General features: G+C 46.3%; 1 protein-coding gene across 1 annotated transcript in view; it reads right to left on the reverse strand.

Annotated features, from left to right (window-relative positions):
- The window catches only part of LOC131184317 (puratrophin-1-like), a 51,908-nt gene that overhangs the window by 15,957 nt on the left and 8,552 nt on the right, over nucleotides 1-27,399 (reverse strand). The window contains exons 4-12 of the mRNA XM_058155455.1: nucleotides 22,675-22,893; nucleotides 21,314-21,437; nucleotides 20,961-21,054; nucleotides 20,552-20,638; nucleotides 13,854-13,970; nucleotides 11,908-12,006; nucleotides 11,489-11,637; nucleotides 4,768-4,906; nucleotides 3,239-3,361 (exon numbers count right to left, since the gene is read on the reverse strand). Of these exons, the coding sequence (XP_058011438.1) occupies nucleotides 3,239-3,361; nucleotides 4,768-4,906; nucleotides 11,489-11,637; nucleotides 11,908-12,006; nucleotides 13,854-13,970; nucleotides 20,552-20,638; nucleotides 20,961-21,054; nucleotides 21,314-21,437; nucleotides 22,675-22,893 (1,151 nt within the window). The remainder of the gene's footprint in view (nucleotides 1-3,238; nucleotides 3,362-4,767; nucleotides 4,907-11,488; nucleotides 11,638-11,907; nucleotides 12,007-13,853; nucleotides 13,971-20,551; nucleotides 20,639-20,960; nucleotides 21,055-21,313; nucleotides 21,438-22,674; nucleotides 22,894-27,399) is intronic.

A 27,399-nucleotide genomic window follows, 5' to 3' on the forward strand; every position in this document is an offset into this window, starting at 1 on the left:
GTGCCGATCTCGATCAGCTCCATGGTTTTCTGAGGAGCCGAGAGGGATGAAGCGCCGGAAAAGATGCCTAGAGAGTATCTGGAGGTCCAGCCGCTCCGAATCCGATCGAACACAGGTAAGGTCTTTTATTCAGACCTACTTAGTGGCGATAAGAGCGGCAAAACATAATTATTTTTCCGCTCTTATTGCATCGGCAGATAATCGCCCAGCCGTCTTATTTAGGATGACCCGCTCCCTACTTGAACAGGGAGCTCGGGAGGACCCTTTGCAGGGTCGTGCTGAGGACTTTGGTCAGTATCTGTCCGATAAAATCGCTCGGATCCGGGACAGTCTGGACGGTGATTGGGTGGATCCGGGTGGGATGACAGAGGCTGTTCTTGAGAATGTTATCTGGGGAGAGTTTGATGCTGTGACTCCCGACGACATGGACAGGATACTGGGGAAGCCGAATGCGACCACATGTTTATTGGACCCGTGTCCCTCCTGGTTGGTACTGGCCACCCAGGAGGTTACGCGAGGCTGGCTCCTGGGAATTATCAACGCCTCCTTAGTGGAGGGCGTCTTTCCTACTGCCTTGAAAGAGGCGGTGGTGAGGCCCCTCCTTAAGAAGCCCTCCCTGGACCCGGCTATTATGGCAAATTATCGTCCTGTCTCCAACCTTCGCTTTGTGGCGAATGTTGTTGAGAGTGTGGTGGCATGTCAGCTTCCTCGGTACCTGGATGAAACCGTCTATCTGGGCCCGTTCCAGTCCAGCTTCAGGCCTGGGTACAGCACGGAGACGACTTTGGTCGCGTTTGTGGATGATCTCTGGAGGTCTCGGACAGGGGTTGTTCCTCTGTCCTGGTCCTGTTAGATCTCTCAGCGGCTTTTGATACCATCGACCATGGTATCCTGCTGCGGCGGTTGGGGGGTTTGGGAGTGGGGGGCACCATTTTTTGGTGGTTCTCCTCCTATCTCTCCAACCGTTCGCAGACGGTGTTGGCAGGGGGCAGAGATCGACCTCTAGGCACTTCATTTGTGGGATGCCACAGGGGTCGGTTCTCTCGCCTCTCCTGTTCAACATCTATATGAAGCCGCTGGGTGGTTTTGGGGTGGAATACCATCTGTACGCTGATGACACTCAGCTGTACATTTCCACCCCTAACCACCCCAATGAAGCTGTCGACATGATGTCCCAGTGTCTGGAAGCCGTGCGGGTCTGGATGGGGAAGAACAAGCTTCAGCTCAACCCATCCAAGACTGAGTGGCTGTGGATGCCGGCATCCCAGTACAGGCAGCTTATACCATCACTGACTGTTGGGGGCGAATCACTGGCCCCCCCAGGGGAGGGTTCGTAACTTAGGCGTTCTCCTGGACGATCGGCTGTCCTTAGAAGAACATTTGACGGCCGTCACCAGGGGAGCTTTTTATCAGGTCCGCCTGATTTGCCAGTTGCGTCCCTTTATCGACCGGGATTCCCTTCGCACGGTCACTCATGCCCTTGTCACTTCCCGCCTGGACTACTGCAATGCTCTCTACATGGGGCTCCCCTTGAAGAGTACCAGGAGGCTCCAACTGGTCCAGAATGCGGCTGCACGGGTAATAGAAGGGGCACCGCGATGCTCCCATATATAACACCACTCCTGCGCAGCCTGCACTGGTTGCCGGCGGTCTTCCGGGTGCAATTCAAGGTACTGGTTATCACCTTTAAAGCGATCCATGGCACAGGACCGGGTTACCTTCAGGACTGCCTACTGCCGCCTATAGCCTCCCATCGACCTGTGTGCTCCCATAGGGAGGGCCTCCTCAGGGTGCCGTCAGTCAAACCATGTCGACTGGCGGCCCCCAGGGGGAGGGCCTTTTCTGTGGGGGCTCCAGCCCTATGGAATGAGCTGCCTCCGGGGCTGCGTCAACTCCCCGACCTCCGGTCTTTTAAATGCGAGCTCAAGACTTTTTTATTCCACAATGCAGGGCTAGCTTAGGGGAATTTTAAGAGGGGTTTTAAGATTGTTTATTTTATTGTTAATTTTAAATTTGGCCAGTTTATTAGTTTTTAATATGTTTTTAAGCTTATTTATGTATTAGTTGTTTTTATATGGCTGTTCACCACTCTGAGTCCTTCGGGAGAAGGGCGGTATAAAAATCTAATTAAATAAATAAAATTAAAAATAAACATGCAGATGACACTCAGCTCTCTGTGTCTCTAACACCTGCATTACTTGTAATGGACAAGGGCCAGTTAACAGACCGAATCCTGACAAGTCGTAGACTTCACAGTCAGGCAGGTCCCATTTTCAGGACCTGGAAAGAACGGCTCCACAGTTGTCATTGCCATTCAGAGCCCCAAGTCACCTCTGTGGGCTTTGGAAGCCATATTAGCACCAGAAGCTTCCAGGCTGCCAAGTTCTTGCGCTTGGGAAAGTAGGAGTGGGGGAATTCAGGAGAGCAATTATAGTTAGACATAATAGCATTCTTCCCTTCAGTCAAGGTCATGGTGTTCCTGCATCTGGAGGAGGAGCGGTTGCAGGGATGGCTCAAGTTGGGACGGGTGATGATTGGACTATGCGACAGACTGATGGGTGCAGGGGCTGGATTTGGGGTTTTGATTTACTGAGGGAAACCCTGGAACTCTCAGATTTAGGTTTTCCCAGATGTGCCGGTATACCTACTCTAATAAATGGAACTTTGAGAAATGCCTGCCTTGGAGTTTTTAATTGGGAGTTGGGGCTTTCTGGAACGCTGACACCAACTGTGACTGGACAGGAACAGCCTAGCTGCGGACGCTCACATGTGATAAATCTTGTGTTTAGATGACTGTAATGCGCTTGGTCCAAACTGCAGAATGCAGCAGGCAGGGGGCAGGACAGAGGGTTTACCTCTGCTGAGGCCACCAGTCAGCTATGCAGCCAGGCTCAAGAAGTCAAAGATCCTAAACAAGCTAAGACCGGGTTCCCTGTTCCTGAGCTCTACAACGAGGCCCTGTTACAGACCCCAGGGAAGTCACAGGGTGCCTCTGCTGGTGGGGGGCTCTGCGACACTCTCCCTGGAAAGTTGAGAGGCACCTAGCCTTCAAGTGCTTCTTGAGATGAGGTTCTATGCTGAACCTCATCTCTGCACCCAGCCTTTTTTATGAGCATTATTTTTATCCAACAGTTTTATACCATTTTAAAATCCTGTTGTATTATATTCTTTATTGTTACATTTAATATAGGGAACACTATATAAGAGGGAGGGAGAATGCATAGACTGTAGAACTCACATCTGCCGTCAGTGCCAAGTCCTGGAACTGCCTCTTGGCCTGAAGCAGCCCATCCAGAGAATTGTCCAGGCTGTTCAGCTCCAAGAGGCGCTTTTCGCCAACATTCTTGATCCAGCTGCAGATCTGAGAAAAGGAGGCAAAAAATGCCGGCTCAGGTAGGTCAATGACAAGAACGGCCCCTTTGGCTCAAGCTGTGGGCTGTTAATTGCTAGGCGATAGCTGTGAAGCCCAGGGAAAGAGCCAACCCCAAGGCCATGATCAGACAAACAGAGCCTGAATCCATCCAGAAATCAGCACGGAGCGCATATCTATCCTTTGAGAGTCAACTGCACAAGACAGAGAACATCTTGGATCACGCAGAGATCCATACATAAAAGCAACAGAGGCTCAGAACCCAAATATTCCATATGACATGGCTATTGCACATATCAATACAATGGAGAACCGCATGGGCGGATTTGATTGGGGTAAATCTATGATAAAGCTATCACAGAAATAGAATTTGATTCCCTTTTAGTGTTGCCTTTGGTTTTATTATTGCTCTATATTTTGCATTCTGATGTGACCTAATGACTTATTTTTTTTATTATGGTTGTTGTTCCAAAAAGGTAGTTTGAGTAAACATCTCAGACAGTTGCTCCCCTCCTCCCCCCTCTGCAGTTCACATGAAGATCAAGAAGAACTAGGACCATTGCGTTACCCCACCCCCCCATCAAGGCTTCACAAGAGCCTATCCCCAAGCAAGGTCAACACTCCCTCAGTATTATATCCAGGCTGAAACCTAAAAACGCTTGAGATTATTCATTTCCTCTTTTGAAGTCTAATTGCCTTCTCAACAACCTTCCCTAAAAAGGAAATACAACTTTTTAGTTGGCTAAAACTGCCCAGGACTGCTGGGTCCAGCAAGATAGGTCAGGACCATTTCAGTGGCGCACAGTCTGAAGGATGAGAATGTTCATGGGGATGATGATTTATAGATGTCCCACTGCAAAAGCGGGTGGTTTACAACATTCAGTAAAATTTAAAACAATTAAAAACATAACAACAAAGTATAAAAAAAGCGAAAAACAGCTGCAAGTCAAAAAACACAACAGTAGCTCCACTAACACACCAGCCTCAGGCCTGGGACTTTGCAATGTTCAAGAAGGACTTCAATAATGATCAACTTATCACCAATCTGGCCTTCGAGTACCCAGGCAGCAGGTCCACTTTCTGGACATTCCTCTAAAATCACCCAGCAACCAACTGGGGCTGCTAGGGTTCCCTAGCTCAGTCCATGTATGCCACAATGATTATTAATGATGGGGGGGGGGATATTTCTTTTCATGTTGTTTTTGTCACTGCAAATTTGCAGTAATTTCATGGAGTTACCCAATAACACCTCCACATTATCAGGATAACAGAGTTGGAAGGGACCTTGGAGGTCAGAAGAAAGTCCACTGAAAATGTGAGGTCTAGCTGCTTATTCTTCATTCCCCCAAATTCAGAGCGCCCCCATCTGATAACCCTGCAAAACATCTGGCACCGACCTCTTGAAAGCATCGCTCCACAGTTTCAAATTCCATCAGCAGCTCCAGGGCTTGGATGCGCCTGTTGGAAACCAGCACCAGCTGGTGGATTCCTTCGTCCACTTCACTGTAAAGCGTGTCAGCCACTTTCATGGCATCTCTGAGAGAAAAGCAAAGGTGGTTGATCAATGAAGTTCCAACCCCACCCGTCAGGGCTATTTGGATGCCAGAAATCCTTGTGGAGAATTCTCTTGTCACATCCCTATTAAAATAGCCTGGAAGTAAAATAAATCATAGGAAGGGAAGAACAGATGAGGGGGCCAATGGCCAGATGGAAGGGTTGAACAGGTCAGTACCTGTTTGAAGTTGCTCTGAAACTGCCTGGGAACTGGGTGAAGAAGGAAGCAGTTTCTACATTCTCAAAAGTCATAACATAACATAACATAACATAACATAACATAACATAACATAACATAACATAACATAACATAACATAACATAACATAACATAACATAACATAACAACAGAGTTGGAAGGGACCTTGGAGGCCTTCTAGTCCAACCCCCTGCCCAGGCAGGAAACCCTACATCATCTCAGCCAGATGGTATCCAACATTTTCTTAAAAATTTCCAGTGTTGGAGCATTCACAACTTCTGTAGGCAAGTCGTTCCACTTATTAATTGTTCTAACTGTCAGGAAATTTCTCCTTAGTTCTAAGTTGCTTTTTTCTTTGATCAGTTTCCACTCATTGCTTCTTGTTCTACCCTCAGGTGCTTTGGAGAATAGCCCGACTCCCTCTTCTTTGTGGCAACCCCTGAGATATTGGAACACAGCTATCGTGTCTCCCCAGTCCTTCTTTTTATTAAACTAGACATACCCAGTTCCTGCAATCGTTCTTCATATGTTTTAGCCTCCAGTCCCCTAATCATCTTTGTTGCTCTTCTCTGCACTCTTTCTAGAGTCTCAACAGCTTTTTTACATCGTGACGACCAAAACTGGATGCAATATTCCAAGTGTGGCCTTACTAAGGCATTATAAAGTGGTACTAACACTTCACGTGATCTTGATTCTATCCCTCTGTTTATGCAACTCAAAACTGTGTTGGCTTTTTTAGCAGCTGCTGCACACTGCCGGGATAGCTCAGGCAGTAGAGAAGCCTGTTATTAGAACACAGAGCCTGCAATTACTGCAGGTTCGAGCCCGGCCCAAGGTTGACTCAGCCTTCCACCCTTTATAAGGTAGGTAAAATGAGGACCCAGATTGTTGGGGGGGCAATAAGTTGACTTTGTAAAAAAATATACAAATAGAATGAGACTATTGCCTTATACATTGTAAGCCGCCCTGAGTCTTCGGAGAAGGGCGGGGTATAAATGTAAACAAAAAACAAACAAACTGCTGGCTCATATCTAAATGGTTATCCACTAGGACTCCAAGATCCCTCTCACAGGTACTACTATTGAGCAAGGTACCACATATACGGTCCCGGTGCATTTTGTTTTTTTGGCCTAAATGTAGAACCTTACTTTTTTCACTGTTGAATTTCATTTTGTTAGATAGCGCCCAATGTTCAAGTCTGTCAAGATTTTTCTGTAACTTGAGCCTATCTCCTGGAGTGTTGGCTATTCCTGCCAGCTTGGTGTCATCTGCAAATTTGATGAGTTCCCCATCTATCCCCTCGTCCAAGTCATTGATGAAGATGTTGAAGAGTACTGGGCCTAAAACAGAGCCTTGGGGTACTCCGCTGCATACTTCCCTCCATGTGGATGTAGTTCCGTTGAGGACTACACGTTGAGTGCGGTTGGTCAGCCAGTTACGAATCCATCTGGTGGTGGTGCTGTCTAACCCACATTTTTCTACTTTATCTAGTAGTAGGTTATGGTCTACTTTATCAAATGCTTTACTGAAGTCCAAGTAAATTATATCGACAGCATTCCTCTGGTCTACTAATTTTGTCATTTTGTCAAAGAATGCGATAAGATTAGTCTGGCATAATCCGTTTTTGACAAACCCATGTTGGCTTTTGGTTATTACTTTGTTTGCTTCTAGGTGTTCGGTGATTCGTTGCTTGATTATCTTTTCCAGAATCTTCCCCAGTATTGAGGTCAGGCTGATAGGTCTGTAGTTTCCTGGATCTGTTTTTCCTTTTTGAAGATGGGAACTACATCAGCTCTTTTCCAGTCCTCTGGCAGCTCCCCTGTGCTCCAGGATCTTTGAAAGATATAGTTCAGTGGTTCTGAGATCACGTCTGCCAGTTCCTTCAGAACCTTGGGGTGTAATCCATCCGGTCCTGGTGATTTGAACTCGTCTAGGGTAGACAGGTGTTCACTTACCATTTTCTTCCCTATTTTAACTTGTGTTTCTAATCTGTTTTTTGTAGTGCCGTTTTGATAGGTTGGATTGTCCTTTTGTGTAAAGACAGATGCAAAATATGAGTTAAGTAGATCTGCTTTCTCCCTGTTGCTTGTCATCTTCTTGCCACTTTCTCCCAGCAATGGGCCAATTGTTTCCTTGACTTTTTTCTTGTTTTTAACATGTTGGAAGAAGCTTTTTTTGTTATTTTTTACTTTTGTCGCTAGCCTTTGTTCATTGTGAGCCTTAGCTTTCCTCACTTCATCTTTACAGGCTCGGGCTATTTGCTGATATTCTGCCTTAGTTATTTGCCCCTCTTTCCACTTTTTATATTTGTCCTTTTTGTCTTTCAATTTGTCAGATAGTTCTTTATGCATCCATGCTGGTTTCTTTTGAGATCTATTATTTTCTTCTTCATTGGTATTGTGTTAGACTGTGCTTTTATAATCTCACTTTTCAAAATTTCCCAAGCTTCTTGAGTTGTTTTCCCCCTGAGGATTCTCATCCATTGAATCCTTCTCAAGCTCTCTCTAAGTTTATTGAAATTAGCTCTCTTAAAGTCCAAGACTCTAGTTTGACTTTGTTCTACTACTTGTATTTGCTTAATGTCGAATTCCAATATTGCGTGGTCACTTGCCCCCAAGGTTCCTGTAGCTTCAACACCTTCTATCATTTCATCTCTGTTAGTGAGAATTAAGTCCAGTATGGCTGATCCCCTTGTCGCCTTCTCTATTTTTTGGGAAACAAAGTTGTCTGCTAGGTTTGTTAGGAACCTGTTGGATCTTCCACTTGGTGCAGAGTTTGTTTCCCAGTTGATGTCAGGGTAGTTAAAATCCTCCATTACTACTGTGATGTGCTTCCTACATACCTTAGTTAGCTGACTAGCAAAAAGTTCATCTACTTCCTCTGTTTGGTTGGGTGGCCTATAGTATAGACCTATGGCAATATCGTTTTTACCCCTTTTATATTGACCCAAATACATTCAAGATGATTTTCATCATTGTTGTGCTCTATTTCTGTGGAGATGTAGTTATTTCTATATATAGTGCAACTCCACCTCCTCTTTTATTTGGTCTATTTCTTTTAAATAATTTATATCCCTCTAGCTGTATGTTCCATTTGTCAGTTTCATCCCACCAAGTTTCCGTAATGGCAACAATATCATATCTGCCCTCATTTACTTGAATTTCTAATTCACCCTGTTTATTCCTCATACTCTGTGCATTGGTGTAAAGACATTTGAGTCCATTTGGATTGACCTTGTGTTTACTGTCTACATAACCTGTGTTGACTGCCTCTACTTTCTTGCCACCTGTTGGTTTAGCACTCACTGTTAAAATGCTTGGTTTTGCTTGATAGCAGGGCTGATAGTCTTACCCATACAGACATCTATGTTACATGCACTGATAACCCTTTTAATTTTCGATTGCTGGGGACAGAAATTTTCTGTATCAGTTAATTCTCTGTCCCCACTGTTCAGTTTAAATGTTTATCCAGAAAATCTGTGAATTTATTGCTAAGTAACTCAGTCCCTTTCTTTGATGGATGCAATCCATCTCTTTTATACAATTTTTCATTGGACCAGTTGCAGATATCATGACTAATAAAACCAAAGCCTTCCCTTTTACACCACTCCTTTAGCCACACATTAAACTCCACTACACGCTGGCCTTTACCTTTTTGTTCCTTATGTACTGGTAAAACCTCTGAAAAGTTAAGCCTACAACCTATGCTATTAAGTTCATACCCCAAGCTCTGGAAATCATTCTGCACAGAAAGCACATCCTTTTGGGACAGATCATTTGTGCCAAGATGTATAATAGCATCAACATCAGAATCCTTACTGGCATTCTTGACTATCTTAAGAATACGCCTCTTGTCTCTGCTGGCAGTAGCACCAGGTAGACACCTGACATCTTTCAAAACCTCCATATCCTTTCCTAAATTTACATCCCTTACAATTGAATCACCAATCAGAAGGTGGCTTCTCTTTTTGGATACCGTGCTCTTCTTGTGTGACCGATCTGTAATACTTGATACACACTTTTCCAAAGTAGGTTCACACTTTTCCAAAGTAAGTTCTTCATCTTGAACCATAATCCCTTGATTGTTTGAGTTATCAGTATCACAACTACCTTGATCTGTCACTTTAGTGTTCCTATTTAGGTCAGCAAGGGCACTATATCTGTTATACTGGGACACTGTAAAAGCTTTGTGTTTATCGTTCACAGCTCTCACCCTGCCAGATCCCACGGTTGTCCATACTGCCCTTTTCCTGCAGGATCTTTGTGGTAGAGGGGGCTGATGGCACAGCAGCTGGAATGGCTAAATTGGGTACCTAATTTCTGCTTGGAGAGCATAGATTAGAGATTCTAGATATGTAATCTGTCCACGTAGACTGCTAATTTGTTTACAAAGAGAACAGTACCCAAATTTGAAAAGAGTACTGCGAAAGACAGCTGCAAAACAAGTATTGCACTGAACTAAGCCAGTCATTTTCAATAGAATAAAATCACAATCTCAAGTGGACCAACCCTGAATATATTATTGCAATTTTTGATTTATAGTGATTAGATTAGATTCACACGCCGTTAGGCGCGCGGGTTGTGAAAATGAGAAAGAAATGCAGGCAGTTTCCCACCCCCAATTCCTCCTTAAAGCAGCAACTCTACTCACGTGCTTCTCTGAAGCAAATCAGGAAGAAATGCAGGCAGTTTCCCAGCCCCAATTCCTCCTTAAAGTAGCAACTCTACTCACGTGCTTCTCTGAAGCAAATCAGGAAGAAATGCAGGCAGTTTCCCACCCCCAATTCCTCCTTAAAGCAGCAACTCTTGTCCTTGAGGTTAATTTTGTGTGACTTAACGTAACATAATAACAGAGTTGGAAGGGACCTTGGAGGTCTTCTAGTCCAACCCTCTGCTCAGGCAGGAAACCCTACACCATTTCAGACAAATGGCTATCCAACATTTTCTTACAAATTTCCAGTGTTGGAGCATTCACAACTTCTGCAGGCAAGAAATTAAAATATCTACTTGTCTTATGGTTTGTGGTCAGCATCAGGCCTGGCTGTTGACATCATGCTGGATCACAAAGCTGAGAAGAAGACCAACAATGGAAGGATCTGAGAAATCAAGTTCCAGATGGTGCCCACTATCATTGGTGAGCTTGCCAAGGCAGGCAAGCCTGGCAGATCAGATAACTCTGGGGAAGTATGCAAACCTTGAGAAGTATGATCAAATGACAGAGTAGATATCTTTACCCCTGCCTCTTAGTGAGATGCATCACAAAATTAATCCTGGCAAGTCCAATATGAAGTATTCCAGACCGACCCCTTCCTGAGCAAGATGGAACTGCTCTCAGCTGGCAAGGACCATATGGAACAGTTTAAGACAGGAAGAATGTGGCTGCCATTCTGCTGCTTGCTTCATGTTGCATCTTGCCAGCCTGATATTACCAGTGGCAGAAGTGGGAAAGATTGGAATGGGGGATTGAAGCACAGCTGGCCCTGACGGAGGAGCAGCAATCAAGAACAAGGTCGGCAAAAGGAAAGCAAAGAAGGAGGTCCGTTTCCAAAACAACCTGAGAACTTTTAATTGGACATTGACTGATAACAGGGGGAGGATGGCCAGGGGAAAAGGGAAAGTTAATTGCATTGTTTTCATGCCAAGCCAACTGTCAGCTTGATCATCATCACTTTCCTTCAAGCTTGCTGCCAGATGCCATGGAAACAGGGAGGCCGGGAGCAGTGGTGAAATCCTCCCTGGTTTGCCACCCGTTCGCTGCCCATGCATGTGCACTGCGTGCCAAGAGCATGCACAGTGCGCACCAAATGCATGCTCAGCATGCATGCATGTGCAGTGCGCACTAAACACGCACTTTGCATGGAAAAAGGAGGCTTGGGAAGGTAAGTAGAACAGCGAGTGGGGGGAAGAGCAGTGTCACGCGATTTAGATTCACTAGAAAGCAGGATTTTAAATCACGCAGCACAGCTGATTGTCGGAAATACCAGTTTGGATGAACCGATAGCTTTTTTTTCACTACCGGTTCACCCAAACCAGTAGTTTTTATTACTACTGGTTCGCCCACACCCGTGCGAACCGATAGCATTTCACTGCTGGGCGGGAGCAATGGGCATTTGGGAGGGGAAGCATGCAGGTAGGGTAAAGTGGAATTACTGAAAACCAACAGGAGGCTTGGACTCAGACCTTGCCTGACTTTTGCTGCATTCACTTTGTTCTTAATAAAAATATCTTTTCTCCGAACCTATGGAATCGAGGGTTTTCTTTCCTAGGAATTGATTGGAGGCAGCCTTGACACCAACAGATTCTCCGCATCTCCTGCCCCCTTTCTTGCCCCCCCCCCCGCTCAATATTCCCACAGCAGCAGGCTCACCTGCAGTCCTCGGACAGCATCGCACAGGATTCCCCCTTCTTGAGGCTGGCCAGGAGGGCGCCCCCCTCTAGCCGCAGCCTGGCCAGCCTTGTGTCATCCAGAACCATTGTCATCATTTGTCTGGAGCTCTTCAACAGGGTACCGGCGTCCTACAGTCACGGAAAGACCTGGTGCTCTGCTTAAGGCTCTGGGATGGAGATGCCTGGCCTTCTGACCCAAGGGAGGCCAGCCAGCCAGCCAGCCAGCCAAGCTACGGGAATCTTCATGGCTGCTGGGCAAAGGAGTGGGTGGCACCTCCAGGGCCTTTGCACCCACCCCAAAGGTTGGAGGAGGTTTTTAAAAAAGCATTATGCCACATTACTGTAGGCCCTTGGCCCAGGAAACCTTTGCTTCTTACCAGAACGGCACCAGACACTCACCTGGGGGTTCTCCGGCCATCTGCTGGACTCCACTGCTTCTACCGCCTCTTTGAGGAACAGGCGAGCCTCTTGGCACCCAGAAAGCAAGTGCTGCAGACGCTGCAAGGTCAGCACAAGGGCACCACGTGGATTAACAAGCCATCCACCGGGTGCAGCTCCCAAATCCAAGCAAAGGTCCTGGGGGGGGAGGGGAGGGGGAGGCCCGATTTTCTCTTCAAGGAAAAGGCTTTGCCACTTTACTTGGGCAGGAAAGCCTGCCTTTCATGTGGAGCTGCCCAGGGTCAGAAGTCTTCTCCAGCACAATCTGACCCGCCTCTCTTGGCATAGAGCACCAGGGGCCCCTGGGTTCCACTCCTCATGGCCCTCTGGAACCCCTCGCTTAATCCACTCCCCCAAATGAAAGAAAACAATCTTTCTTCTGAAACCTCCCTCCCGAAACGTCTGGAAACCAATGCTCGTAACAGATATACCCAGTTCCACATTTTCTGAATGTTTGCATGAATCTTATCAGAACTTCATGTCAGTCCTACCAATGTGTAAAGGGAATCGTCTGACCCCTTTCCCCCAATCCCAGAACCCTGCTGACTTCCTGCCATGGGGGAAATGTTGGAGGGGAGGACACTTGTAGCCAGCCCACTATCAATACCATTTAGTCATCCATCATGTCATGGCACGGTATGACAAAGTAGATTCAGAAGAAATCTGTTGGCACCGTTTCCAATTAACCAATTGTATGAAAAGATGTAAGTTTTGTGAGCTGTAGCTCCTTCATCCGATGAGGCTCTGAATAAAATGGGTTCGTTGGAAAAGGTGTTACTAGACTCCTGCTGCATTTTTACCTCCTGAAGCTAACACAGCTCACCTGCTGCAACACCTTAAATTCAGTAACAGACCCGGCCCTCCTTTTAGCTGCAATCCTGGCAGCCAAGAGTTCTGCTGCACCCATTCTTCCCTGGAAAACTGATCCAGAGGAAGAGGAAGGGAACTGCTTGCTTCAGGTTATGCCAGCACATTTTTATGGTCTTTAATCTGAATTTTGCCTTATTCATTCCAAATTTTGGTATTTTTTCTTTTCTAGTTTTTGCTGGTTTCGTGATATATAGTATATATCTGATCTGTTGTTCTCCTGAAGAATTCTCTGATTCAGATGTAATATCTGTGGTACCCGATATGAGGAAGCTTGCCTTACGGAATGCAGGGCTTGGTTTCGGTCAGACGTTTAGGCAGCCTGTAATGTCCTACTCGCCTGGCCACAGAGTATTCCTCCCAAAGCATGGAGGGCCATCCAGGGGCTTTCAGGAAAACAGGAAGGCTGCCCTTCTTGTTGAGCTTTGTCAGCCTGGCTCTTCTCTCCTGAATCCCATTTGCATCCATGGCAAGAGAGGCTTAAGAACAGCAACAGTTGCTCTAAGGATCCTCCAGACTGGCTGTCAGATTGATTTTAACAGGGAGCCAATTGAGAAGATTCACTATGGACACAATTTGGTTCTAACTTTGGATTGGTGGAGTCCTGGAGTTCTAGAAATGGTTTTGTAACTTCCCTTTTCGGGCAGCCTCCCATGCCCCTTGCCTAGGATCTGCCCAGTGGGAGCCCCCTCCAGTGGCTTTGAAGACAGGCACCAACCAAAAACTGATAGCAAATCATAAGTGGCATCCCAGGAAAAACACGGCCTCCCAGCCTCTCCCCCTCCCCATTAGACTCTGCTTCCAGACTGGGACTGAACAGCCACCTTCGTGTCCTATCCTCTTTGAACCTGAAAGACCACCCGACCTTCCCCATTTTGCATATCAGTATCTTATACATTCAACCCTGGTTTTCATAATATTCAGTGGCAAAATAGGCAAACATGAAGAAAATCCACAAGAGAGAGAATACTTTTTTACAGAACTAGAGATTTCCTGGGATTCTGGATTACTCAAAGGTTATGTTTTCGTGCTTGCCTCACCATTTGGAAGTGCAGCCAATTCTGATGGCAATAGGGAAGTGACCCGCTGAATTCTTGAGGCAGCTGCTGGCTCTCAATATGTTTGTGGAGGGACTTCAAGGAATTGAGAAGTTCACACTGAATAGAACAGAATAGAATAAAATTCTTTATTGGCCAAGTGTGAGTGGAGACACAAGGAATTTGTCTTGGTGCATATGCTCTCAGTGTACGTAAAAGAAAAGATATATTCGTCAAGAATCCTAAGGTACAACACTTAATGATAGTCGTAGGGTACAAATAAGCAATCAAATCATATTAGGAAACAGTCAATATAAATCGTAAGAATACCAGCAACAAGGTCACATACTGTGAAAGAGAAAGGAGAGTTTACAGTACATGTCCCCGAATACTGTACAGGACTGAAAACTGGCAATCACTAATCTCCAATCCATACAAACTCTCCGGCTTTATTCATTTATTTAAATTTATGTCCCGCTCATCTTGTTAGAGATGACTCTGGGCAGCTTACAAACATGAAAACACATTAAAATGAAAGATAAATAACAACACCGTTAAAAGATGGTGAGGGAAGGGAGAGGTGGGGGTCTTTCCTCATCCAATGGCAACCACCAGAATCATAAACTGGGGCCCCATGTTCCAAATGGCAGGAGCCACAGCAGAAAAAGCTCTTCTGCTGGACCCTGTCAGCCGAAAATCCTGGATGGACATTCCATAGCATGCCCCCTCTGCCAATACGGGGAGGGTCCATTCCACTGGGGTGACAGTTCTTCAGATAACCTGGACCCTTCGCATGAAGGGCCTTAAACCAGCAACTTGAATTGCACTCAAAAGCAAACTGGTAGCCAATGCAGCTAATGGAACAGCAGTATAGTACGGGCCACCCAAGGGGCCCCAATAACTGCCTCTGTCACCACATTCTGCTCTAATTGCAGCTACTGAATACTCTTCAAGGGTAGGGCCATGTAGTGCACCTTGCAACAGTCCAGGCGTGAGACGATGAGGGTTTGAATGACTGATCCAGGAAAGGCCGCAACTGGCACACAAAACAACATTGTGCAAAGGCTCTTCGAGCTTCAACTGCCACCTGCTCTTCAAGATTCACACAGGAGTCACGCATCCAGGAGAACCCCCAAGTGGTGGATTGGATCCGTCTGGGGTGGTGCAACCCTATCCAGAATTGAAGATGACAAAGTCCTGGATCCTGGGGCCCCGTGCGCTCAAAGCTAACTGGTCTTGCCAAGGTTCTGTCGAAGAGGTTGTCCCCCATCCAGGCCCCCACAGCCTCCAGGCATGAGAGGCAGCCACAGCATCACGTGGGCCACCAAGGGTGGAAATACGGAAGTATTGAGAACCATCCACATATTGGTGATCCCTCCACCCATGGTGATCCCACCCAGCGGCTTCATGTGGGCGTTAAAGAGGAGTGGAGGACAAGGAGCAGCCGTCGCTTGGTCTCTTGCTCCCTTTCAACACCAATGGGGACCATCCTTGTAGAAAGGAGCCAAACTACCACTGCCCAGTCCCAAACCCCACAGCTGGCCCAGAAGGATAGCATGATCGATGATATTGAAGGCTGCTGAGAGGCCAAGGAGAGTAAGGATGGTTGCACCAACCCATCAAATTTGAAACGCTTCTTGCCAATGAACTGAGGGGAAAGAAGGGTGAGAAAGAATGCAGACGATCCAAGAATAGACTATGTGAGCCAAGAACCCACCAAGGTCACTACTGCAGGTGTCCCACGGAGAAATGAACTGTTCTCAAAACAAAAGACTGCTTCATAATTGGCCAGCATCATCACTATGGGTGGGAAGGGGAAACTATGTAGCATTGCACGGGAAAACCTCAGAGCTGATTTTAATTCTTCAATGCTGAAATGGTGTATTTTATTTTTGGGATATTAAAATGCCTGAGAGTGCCTACATTTCTTGGGTTCGCTAGTCGGACGGTTGACATCCCCATCCCACTCTCGCAAAAGATCATCAACAACAGTGACCTATTTCTGTCCCGAGCCTGGATCCTGACCAGGAAATCCAAGACCCTCTGAAGCTGCCAAGCAACCATGTTTTCTATCATCTTCCCTAAAAAGGGAAGGCTGGAAACTGGGCAGAAATTGTCCAGTTGTGTGGGGGGGGGGGTGTCAAGAGATTTTTTTTTTTAGGAAATGGCAAGCTAGGGCCTCCTTAAAAGCCTCCAGGAATGCCTCCTCCTGCAGTGAAGAATTGATCACTGCCTAAACCCGCCTGGCAGTCACAGTTCTACAACTTTCACCAACCAAGAGGGACAAGGACCTAAGTGACCGGTGGTGGCACATGAAAGACCCTGTCCACTCCCTTAGGTCCTATAGGATCAAACTGTTCCCAGATAATTGGATAAGACTCTTGGATGTCCACTGCCACCCCACCTCTCCTGATCTGGGATCTTGGCTGCTGCCAAATCCTAAATCCAACTGAACACATTTCCGAGAAGGGAATCTCCGCCCCTCTCTGGACTAAGCCAGGTCTCGGTGATGCATGCCAGATCGGCTTGCTCCTCTATTACTGACCCCCCCCCCATTCCCCCAGCATTCAGCAGCAGCAGCCAATGCTTTTGGCAAGCGAGGGGAGCAAGGCAGTGGCACAATTTGTGAAATCTGGGTGGGTTTGGCACTCCAGCAAACAGCGGGACGAACTGTGCCCACTTGTGAGAGAGGCTGGGCTCAGTGGGGAAGGGGAGAGGCAGGCCTGGTGCTCCAGCACCCAAGGCTGTGCAGGAGGTGAGCATGGGAAGCGCAGGGCTCTCAAATGTGGCACCAAAGGTAAATTAGCTATCAGTGATGCAGCTTGAGACCCCAAGGGATGGGAAGAGGCATATGGGATCTCTGAATGGTGGGGAAGGGGCTGACTGGTTGCAAGGGCGTGCTGAGGATTTTGGACAATATCTGCACGATAAAATCGCTCAGATCCGGGATGGTCTGGACTTGGACTGGGTAGATTCGGGCGGGATGACGGAGGTAGGTCTTGAGGATATTATTTGGGAAGAGTTCAATGCTGTGGCTCCCGAGGACATGGAAAGGATGCTGGGGAGGCTGAATGCGACCACATGTTTATTGGACCCGTGTCCCTTCTGGATGGTACTGGCCACACAGGAGGTTACACGAGGCTGGCTTCAGGGAATTGTCAACGCTTCTTTGATGGAGGGTTTGAAAGAGGCGGTGGTGAGGCCCCTCCTCAAGAAGCCCTCCCTGGATCCAGCTGTGTTAGCGAACTATCGTCCCGTCTCCAACCTTCATTTTGTGGCGAAGGTTGTTGAGAGTGTGGTGGCGCAACAGCTCCCCCAGTACCTGGATGAAACTGTCTATCTAGACCCGTCCCAGTCCGGCTTCTAACCTGGGTACAGCATGGAGACGGCATTGGTCGCGTTGGTAGATGATCTCTGGAGGGCTCCGGACATGGGTTGTTCCTCTGCCCTGGTCCTGTTAGATCTCTTAGCGGCTTTTGATACCATCAACCATTTTGCTGCGACGGCTGGAGGGTTTAGCAATGGGGGGCACCGTTTTCCGGTGGTTCTCCTCCTATCTTTCTGACCGGTCGCAGACGGTGTTGGCAGGAGGGCAGAGATCAGCCGCGAGGTGCCTCATGTGTGGGGTGCCACAGAGGTCGGTTCTCTCGCTTCTTCTGTTCAACATCTACATGAACCCGCTAGGTGAGATCATCCATGGCTTTGGGGTGCGATGTCATCTGTACGCTGATGATACTCAGCTGTACATTTCCACCCCTAACCACCCCAATGAGGCCGTTGAAGTGATGTCCCAGTGTTTGGAGGCCGTGCGGGTCTGGATGGGGAAGAACAGGCTTCGACTCAACCCTTCCAAGACTGAGTGGCTGTGGATGCCGGCATCCCGGTACAGCCAGCTGACTCCATCGCTGACTGTTGGGGACGAGTCATTGGCCCCCATGGAGAAGGCTCGCAATTTAGGCGTCCTCCTGGATGTACGGCTGTCTTTAGAAGAGCATATGACGGCCGTCGCCAGGGGAGCTTTTTATCAGGTTCGCCTGATACGCCAGTTGCGTCTCTTCCTAGACCGGGTTTCCCTATGCATGGTCACTCACGCCCTCGTCATTTCCCGCCTGGACTACTGTAACGCTCTCTACATGGAACTCCCCTTGAAGAGCACCCGGAGGCTCCAACTGGTCCAGAATGCGGCTGCGTGGGTAATAGAGGGAGTATCTCGAGGCTCCCATGTGACATCTCTCCTGCGCAAGCTGCACTGGCTTCCGGTGGTCTTCCAGGTGCAATTCAAGGTGTTGGTTACCACCTTTAAAGCGCTCCATGGCATAGGACTGGGTTATTTACGGGACCGCCTGCTGCTACCAATAGCCTCCCATTGACCCGTGCGCTCCCATAGGGAGGGTCTCCTCAGGGTGCTGTCAGTCAAACAATGTCGACTGGTGACCCCCAGGGGGAGGGCCTTCTCTGTGGGGGCTCCTGCCCTCTGGAATGAGCTGCCTCTGGGGATACGTCAACTCCCTGACCTCTGGACCTTTTGACGCAAGCTAAAGACCTTTTTGTTTTATCACGCAGGGCTGGCTTAATTGTAGTTTTAATATGGGTTTTAGTATAGTTTTAACCTATTCTTAGCCTAATTGGTTTTTTAAAATGTTTTTTTTAATTTTTGTGGAATCTTATTTTTTATTTGGCTGTAAACCACCCTGTGTCCTTTGGGAGAAGGGCGGTATATAAATAAATAAATAAAAACAATGCAGCCTCATTCCGAATGGCAGATGAAGCTCCGCCCTTAGATGCTGACCAGTAGGCTAGACGCATTGAGCCCCAGTGCAAGCACACAGGTCATGCTCCAGATGTCTAGCCTCTCATTTTCCGATTCCAGCAACACAACCCCTTGGCCAGAAAAATTGAGACTTTGTGCACGCTGACAGGAGAAGGGAAAGGCCACCCAGGAACAGACCTCTTCTGGGCTGGAATCATCCCCGTCTTCAAAAAAGGCGACCCCAGCCTAGTTGAAAATTACAGACCAATCTCTCTATGCTGTGTCACCTGCAAAGTAATGGAATCCATCATCAACTAATCCATTACCCTCCACCTAGAAATTAACAACCTACTCTCTAATAAACAGTTCGGTTTCAGAAAAAAATTATCATGTAATTTACAACTTCTTCACTGCAAAAACATATGGACTACAAATCTTGATCGGGGCAAAGCAATAGATGCAATCTACATAGACTTCTGTAAAGCTTTTGACTCAGTAGTACATGATAAACTTCTCCAAAAACTAAAATCCTACAGCATCTCAGGACCCCTCCACAATTGGATAACAACTTTCCTGACAAACAGACAACAAGTGGTCAAAATTGGCAATGCTCTATCAAATCCTGTTCCTGTCAAAAGTGGCGTTCCCCAAGGCAGCGTTCTTGGACCAACACTCTTCATATTATACATTAATGATCTCTGTGACCAAATAACAAGTAATTGTGTTCTCTTTGCTGACAATGTCAAACTATTTAACACCACCAATAATACAGCTACCCTTCAAAAAGACCTTGACTTTGTATCTGAATGGTCTAAAACTTGGCAACTCCAAATCTCAACCAGCAAATGTTCAGTCTTGCTTATTGGAAAAAAGAACCCAAACACTAAGTACAAACTTGAGGGACATTACCTTACAGATAACCCCCACCCTGTTAAAGATCTTGGAGTTTTCATATCAAATGATCTAAGTGCCAAAGCCCACTGCAACGACATCACAAAAAAAGCTCTAAGAGTTGTAAACCTAATCTTACGTAGCTTCTTTTCCAAAAACACTACTCTACTAACCAGAACATATAAAACATTTGCTAGACCAATTCTTGAATACAGCTCGACTGTCTGGAACCCATACCACATTTCTGACATCAATACTATTGAACGTGTCCAGAAATATTTTACAAGAAGAGTTCTCCACTCTGACTACAACAAAATACCTTATGCCACCAGACTTGAAATCCTGGGTTTAGAAAATTTAGAACTACGCCGTCTTCGACATGACTTGAGTTTAACTCATAGAATCATCTATTACAATGTCCTTCCTGTCAAAGACTACTTCAGCTTCAATTGCAACAACATACAAGCACACAATAGATTTAAGCTAAATATTAACCGCTGCAGTCTTGATTGCAGAAAATATGACTTCAGTAACAGAGTTGTTAACGCCTGGAATAGACTACCTAACTCTGTGGTCTCTTCCCAAAATCCCAAAATCTTCAACCAAAAACTGTCTACTATTGACCTCACCCCATTCCTAAGAGGTCTATAAGGGGCGTGCATAAGAGCACAAGAGTTCCTACCGTTCCTGTCCTATTGTTTCCTTTCTTTATATTCAATTAGTTTAGTTATTACATACTCATACTTATATATATACTTATATACTGTATGGTTATTTCATGCTTATGCTCATATATACTCTGGGACAAAATAAATAAATAAATAAATAAATAAATAAATAAATAAATTAATTAATTAATTTGGAATGGCTGCCTGCATATTTAGCAGGCTTACATGGACCACAAAGGCCTACAGACTGACAGGAGGATGGCTCTGGGGCTGCTCTAGCCCTTCCTCATTCTTTTCAAAATCACGCTTGTAACTGCCCCAAAGAATCAAACCACCCTCCAGGCCCTTTTAAATGGTAGTGGAGGATTCCTGAACTCCGGACTTCCAGGCACCTGCACAGCAGCTGGCTTTTCCATCTGGAAGGCAGGCTCTCTCTCCACAAACAGCAGGGCTCTCTGGATGCAGTGGGGGATGATCTCCTGCAATGATAAAATGCGTTTTTCTATGGCTCCTGCTCCAGTCAAAAGTTTTCTTTGACATCCAGCTAAATAAGGATTGGCAGGAATGTTCATTCCTCTATTAACAAGGAAGGACGGGGCCAAACGGAAGGGCTTGTCTTAAGGCCAAGTCCTTCACACGTGAGTCGTTTCTTACCCAAATGTTTCTGGCACTTTCGGGGCACCCAGATCTGGTGTGATGGAACACTGGCAAAGAACTGGGAAAGGAAAACAATGGCTCTGTGTGCCCAGTGGGCACCCAACAAGGCTAGAGCAGCATTCAGAAGAAGGAAGGAAGACTCACCTGCAAAATGTCTAAGGCAGTGAAGACAGCTGGGACTGGAGAAGATCGCCGGGCATCTACCAGGATGGTTAAGCCCAAGGCTTTGCGCTCTGGCCTGAGCATGAAAGGAAAGAGGAGACAGATATGAATGTCTACAGCTATTCAAAATACTCCTCAAGGAGATCAAAGAATATTCACACAGACCAGTGAATAATTATAGCGGCAAATCTAAACTGCTGTATCTGGGATTCCCAGACGACATGAAAGTATCCAAGCCAGCTAAGAGCCACGACATCCATGTTTCTCCACTGACTGGAAATCTACCCTTATAAAGCTAAGAACTGACCAGGTCTTCCTTGCCTTTTCTCACAAACCTGAGAATGCTGCGTAAATACAGGAGAAGGCGTGTTATTTCACTGGCATTGCAGTTCGGGTGCAACCAAATTGTATTCCTCATTGTGATGATGACCACGGCACGTCCGGATCTGTCTTTGGTACCTGAGAAAGAGGCTCCATTTAATTTGTCTAACTAATTAGGCAAAAAGAAGAACCAAGGCCCCCTTGAAGTGGCCATGCATTGCTCTCTAATAAACAAAAAAATGGCTTTTTCAGCCTATCTCATGAATGGATAGATGCAAACATGGCAAAGTATGGGAAATAGCGGGATGGTAGAAGTTGAAAACGATTAGGAGAAACACAAATTCAGATCTACACAGATCTAGTTCTGAAAGCAGAATTGGACCCTTGAGGGGCCCACGTATTTGTTTTCTTCGGTGGCAGATCTTCCTGAGCTTCGCTGGGAGTCTGGAGCCATAAACCCTGTAGGGGGGGGGAGGACTTGTCCCCCATCCCAGCTGGAAACTCAGGCTGGTTCTCTTCAAGAGCCTCAGGGCCACCCCTTCACTCTACAAGGATTGCTTCGAACTTCAGCTCCTCCTGCTCTTGCTTAGAGCCCCTGGCTGCCCACTGTTCCTCTGCAATGCGGAAAGGCCAGCCTATGGAGAGAGACCCGTCAACGGTGCAGAGGCTCTGGCTGTTTTTTTGGGGAGGGGGGCCTATGCACTAAGGCCCAATCTCCAGTGAGAACATGAAAGATTCTCTGAATACAACAAAATACCTTATGCCACCAGACTTGAAATCTTGAATTTAGAAAACTTAGAACTCCACCGCCTTCGACAGGACCTGTACTTAACTTATAGAATCATCTATTGCAATGTCCTTCCTGTTGAAGACTACTTCAGCTTCAATCATAACAATACAAGAGCTAACAATAGATTTAAACTCAATGTTAACCGTTTCAATCTTGATTGCAGAAAATATGACTTCTGTAACAGAGTTATTAATACTTGGAACACACTACCTGACTCTGTGGCCTCTTCCCAAAATCCCCAAAGCTTCAACCAGAAACTGTCTACTATTGACCTCACCCCATTCCTAAGAGGTCTGTAAGGGGCGTGCATAAGAGCACCAGCGTGCCTACCGTTCCTGTCCTAATGTTCCCTTTGATTGTATCCAATTTCGTATAGTTATTACATACTTATGCTCATTTATATGCTTATATATTATATAGTTATTTTCATGCTTATGCTTATATATACTGTTATGACAAAATAAATAAAGAAATAAATAAATAAAAACTAAAAGATTTCTCAGGTTCACAAATCACAAATCTTCCCCCGACCATTGCCTTCTTCGGAAATCATAAAGGCAGCAGGAAGCTTTGGGGGGGCTTTACCTGGCAGGCATGCAGCCCCACTCCGAAGCATCTCCCAATTCAAGCTCTTTATTGGCAAGGGGTCTGTTTCCAGAATCCCCTTGAATGGAAAGGGTGGGAGTTCTGGTTGCATAGTCACGGCTGTGGGGTCTTTTTCCCCAGCGCTGCCAGGAGTGATCAGTGACAGGCTGCTGTTATCAGCTTCTTCATTGGAATTTTCTGTCCCATTCGATGATGTTTCTGTAATAGGAAAGAGTTTTCAATGCTAAGAGTTTAATTATTCCCATTTGCATTCAGAATCAAAGGAGATACTCACGGATTTATCTTGCAATGGATCTGAACCGGACCAACCCAATGAGGTTTACTGTAGATGATGAAACATCTCTTCCTTATCTATTTATTTATTTATTTATTTTTCGTATTTGTATACCGCCCTATCTCCCTAAGGACTCAGGGCGGTTCACAGCCAAATAAAAATATACATATAAATACAACATAAAACATCCATTAAAAAACTTATTACAAATGGCCGAATACTTAAAAATGACAATATAAATAATAAAAATCCCCATTAAAACCAATTCAAATTTAAAACCTAGTCCAGTCCTGCGCAAATAAATAGATGTGTCTTAAGCTCGCGGCGAAAGGTTCGAAGGTCAGGAAGTTGGCGGAGTCCTGGGGGAAGCTCATTCCAGAGGGTGGGGGCCCCCACAGAGAAGGCCCTTCCCCTAGGTGTCGCCAGCCGGCACTGCCTGGCCAACGGCACCCCGAGGAGTCCCTCCCTGTGAGAGCGCACGGGTCGGTGAGAGGTATTCGGTAGCAGCAGGCGGTCCCGTAAGTAAGGTTCCTTCTCTCTCCCTCTCCCTCTCTCTCTCCCTCTCTCTGGCAGAGCAGCCTGTAGTTGCTGCCAACCTTGGGCCTTGGAATCCTAGTGGTCAATCACAAAGAGAGCAGACCAGAACTAAGGTGGGGAAGGACACAAAGCTGCCGCCTTGCAAGAGGGAAACAGCGCTGAAAGAAGTGGAGGTCGTGAAGGTCACCCCCTCACCTAAGAGATAAGGGAGGAGGAACATTCTGCCCAACGCGAGTGATGTTGCCTTGGGACCAGAGTTATTGCAAGAGAACGAGAAAGGGCAGCTACAGCCATGCACCTACACTTCAAAGAAATTGTCAGAGACCGAACAGCAGAAACTTCCTTGCTGATGCCCTATCACAAATGCCACAATATAATTGCTCCAAAGCAGAAATAATCAAACCACTGCTCCCAACACGTCAACTAGCAGCCCAAGTAACCACCAGGGCTCAAGGAAAAGAAAAATGACCCAGCCTTCAAAAAAGCACTAATTGACAAGTGCCACCTCGACTGGCTGGAAGACATCCTGGTCAGCTGTTTCAAAGATGGACTGAACAATGACCTGTACACTGCCCGTCTCCAAGACTGGTGCGTGTTGGCCAAAGAAGTAAAAGATCCAGTAATCCCTTCATTAAAAGAGTGGACGGGTCAGCTGTAAAACACATGGCCAGTTGTGCATAAAGCACTGGCTGAGTCCGGGGTGGCTTATAAAATCCAGGCTGATAAGAAGAAGGTTAAAGAGGGTTGAGCTTACAAATTCCACGTTGGGGACTGAGTGTATTTATCCACCCGGTTTCGCCAATCTTTACAACCCTCAAAAAAGTTGGGACCTAAATTTGTAGGATCTTTTCTCATCAAGCACATTATTAACCTGGTTACAGTAGAATTAGAATTGCCAAAGTCACTGAGGAAAATTCACCCTGTTTTCCACTGCAGCTTGTTAAAAGCTGAGGTGATTTCCCCAATAAGTCCAACCCCTCCACCTGTACCCAAACTGTTTATGGTGGAAGGGGAAGAATGAAAGAGATCCTACACAGGGGCAACATCCAATACTTAGTAGCATGGAAAGATTTTCATGGGGCCCAGAACGAATAGGAAGATAAATCAACACGTTAAGTCCCCTAGATTGCTTAAATGGCTCCACAACCATACCCTGATAAACTGAAATGACCATAATCGTTGTTTTCTTTTCCCTGTTTGCTATTTTCTTTCCTCCAGGTGTGGAACTCCCTCTTTTAGGGAGGCAGCATGTCAGGTCCTTGCCTGAATGTTGCCATTCCAAAGGGGAGAGGGCATGCTTCTTGGAGCTGATTGCTTTCACTTTTGCTATAACTGCATGGGAATTAGGGAGGGGGACTAGGCCATCAGGATGGATTCCCTCCCAGCCAGTTCCAGTCTGTTACTCAAGGCTGCAACATCCTAAGGATGACCTCTTATCGTCATCCCGTCTCCAACTTCTCATAACACCTTTGCAGCATCGTATTAGCTACTGGTGGACATGGGGCTCTGGGTGGGGGTTGAACAGAGGAAATTAGCTTAAAACGTTGCGCAGGAATCTTCACTTCTTTCAGTAAAAGTTCCTTATCATCTGTTGCAAGAGTCATGCTTTTTATGCTTTCCTGAGAGATAACTGAGGCAGGTCCTTACAAGGACAAGATGACCAGCAGCAAGAGAGACAGACTCAATTACAGCATTGATGGGGACACTGGTGGAAAATTGAAGGCCCAGTTGGGCATAGATCATCTTGCACAAGGTCTACCTACATAGCAGCTAGGAGTCAACACTTTTTTGATGGCAAGGCAGCCCCCACTGGTCCTTGCACAACATCTGCCCAACAACTTTCACATCGATTCCCAATGGAAAGCCAAATGGGCTAAATGGCCAGACATAAAAAGACATATAAATGACCCCACAAAGGAGTGCCAGACTTTGAACTGAACCACGTCAACAATGGACAGTCCTGAATAGGATTCATGCCTCGCAAAGCATCTGCTGGGACTCCCTGGATAAATGGGGCACAGTATCCTCCGCTCAGTGTGACTGTGGGGTCCCACATCAAACTGTAGATCACATCATGATCGGCTAAAAGTTGAGGGTTAGGATTAGGGATCTACCAGTTCAATATCTGATTTCTTTCATATGAACGATGCTGCGCTTCAGTGGTTAGATGGCCTAGACCCGTAATGGCGAACCTGTGGCATGCGAAGCCATATTGATGGGCACGTGAGCTCAAAAGCAGGCCTTCCAGTCCTACTGGAAATCAGCAAACGGGCAGTTTCCAGCTTCTGGAGGGGGGTGGGGAAGGCTGTTTTCACCCTCCCCTATAAAGGCTCTGGAGCCTGGGGAGAGCGAAGAACGGGTCTACTGGGCCCACTGTGCCATTGCATGCCAAAAGCGGGGGGAATGTGGAGGGCCGCATGAGGCGCATAGAATTATGGATGTGGGCACGCACATGCGCAACTCCCCCCACTTTTGGCAGGCGATGGCAAAAAGGTTAGCCATCACTGGCCTAGACATTGGTATTTGAACATAGATCTTTTTAACATTTATATTTTATTCTGTTTTACTAATCTAGAAGAAATGTTAACATATATTACTAGTCTATATATGATATGCCATATGCTAAATAAATAATTTCATGGCATATAATCAATCCATCAGTCAATCATGTGCTAAAAATCAACTTTCATGTGACTTTGAGAATGTACTCTTTGCTTTAACCCATTGTCAACAGAGAAAAAAATCTACTTTGCACTGGCATTTAATTTTAAGTTTTTTCCTCTCAAAACAAGAGATGACTAATGGAGATGATAAAGATTAGTCTCTTCACAACGTTAGCAAAAAGCAGTCTTGAGTGCTCATTTACATCAAGAATAAGAAGCATATTAATTTCATCTTGAATGCCATAATAAAAATGCCTCCCCCTCATCTCCTGCTGTCTTGTTAGAGGAGATTTACATCCTAATTATTCTATATCTGCAGCACACAACATGCATCAATGTCCTTTGAAAAAATGTTAGTCTTTGGGCAAAGTCAAGGTAGAAACTTTATCACTTCTCTGAGGTTCCTTTCACCCAGGAGGGGCTCAGCTGCCACTCCACAGACAGGCCAAAGAACTGAATTGCAGCATTTTCTCTGGAGCTGCAGGGTTGGTAGCTTCCTTTCTTCCTAGCTGCAAAAGCCTGCAAAGCTAGGGAACAGCAGTGGGAGGCTGGCTGGAGCCCTGATTCTTGCCAGCCAGCCTGTTCTCCTCCCCCAGCCCTGGGAAGGCCACTGGGCGCTTGCTGGGCAGCACCAGCTTCTTCTGGCGGCGAAGAAGAGCAAGACCAGGATTCAGGTGCCCTGAGAAAGCAGAGTCTGTCTGTGAGCCCAGAGGAGTGGCGCTTCTGGGCAGCCCCCATTTCAGGTTGACACTCATCAGCAATTCACATGAATGAGTTACTGCATTAGATGAGTAACTTTTAGAAAACACTTAGTAATACCAGACATAATAAATAATCAACTGCAGGCCATGAACTATGTGAGACGGATAAAAAATTATGAATTTCTGTCCCTTTGGGAGATAAAAAAATACTTTTATCCCTCAAAGGGACAGAAATACATAATTTCCCATCCAGATTAACAACTACTTGGGGAGAAACAGGCTCAAGCTTAATCCCTCCAAGACGGAGTGGCTGTGGATGCCGGCACCCCGGTTGGAGGCGAGTTATTGGCCCCAAAGGATAGGGTGCGCAACTTAGGTGTCCTCCTGGATGAACGGCTGTCGTTTGAAGATCATTTGACAGCCGTCTCCAGGAGGGCCTTCCACCAGGTTCGCCTGGTTGCGCCCCTTCCTTGATTGGGATGCCTTGTGCACAGTCACTCATGCGCTTGTTACCTCTCGCTTGGATTAT

Source organism: Ahaetulla prasina, chromosome 12, assembly GCF_028640845.1.
Source record: "Ahaetulla prasina isolate Xishuangbanna chromosome 12, ASM2864084v1, whole genome shotgun sequence".
In the NCBI taxonomy this organism is placed as follows: Eukaryota; Metazoa; Chordata; class Lepidosauria; order Squamata; family Colubridae; genus Ahaetulla; species Ahaetulla prasina.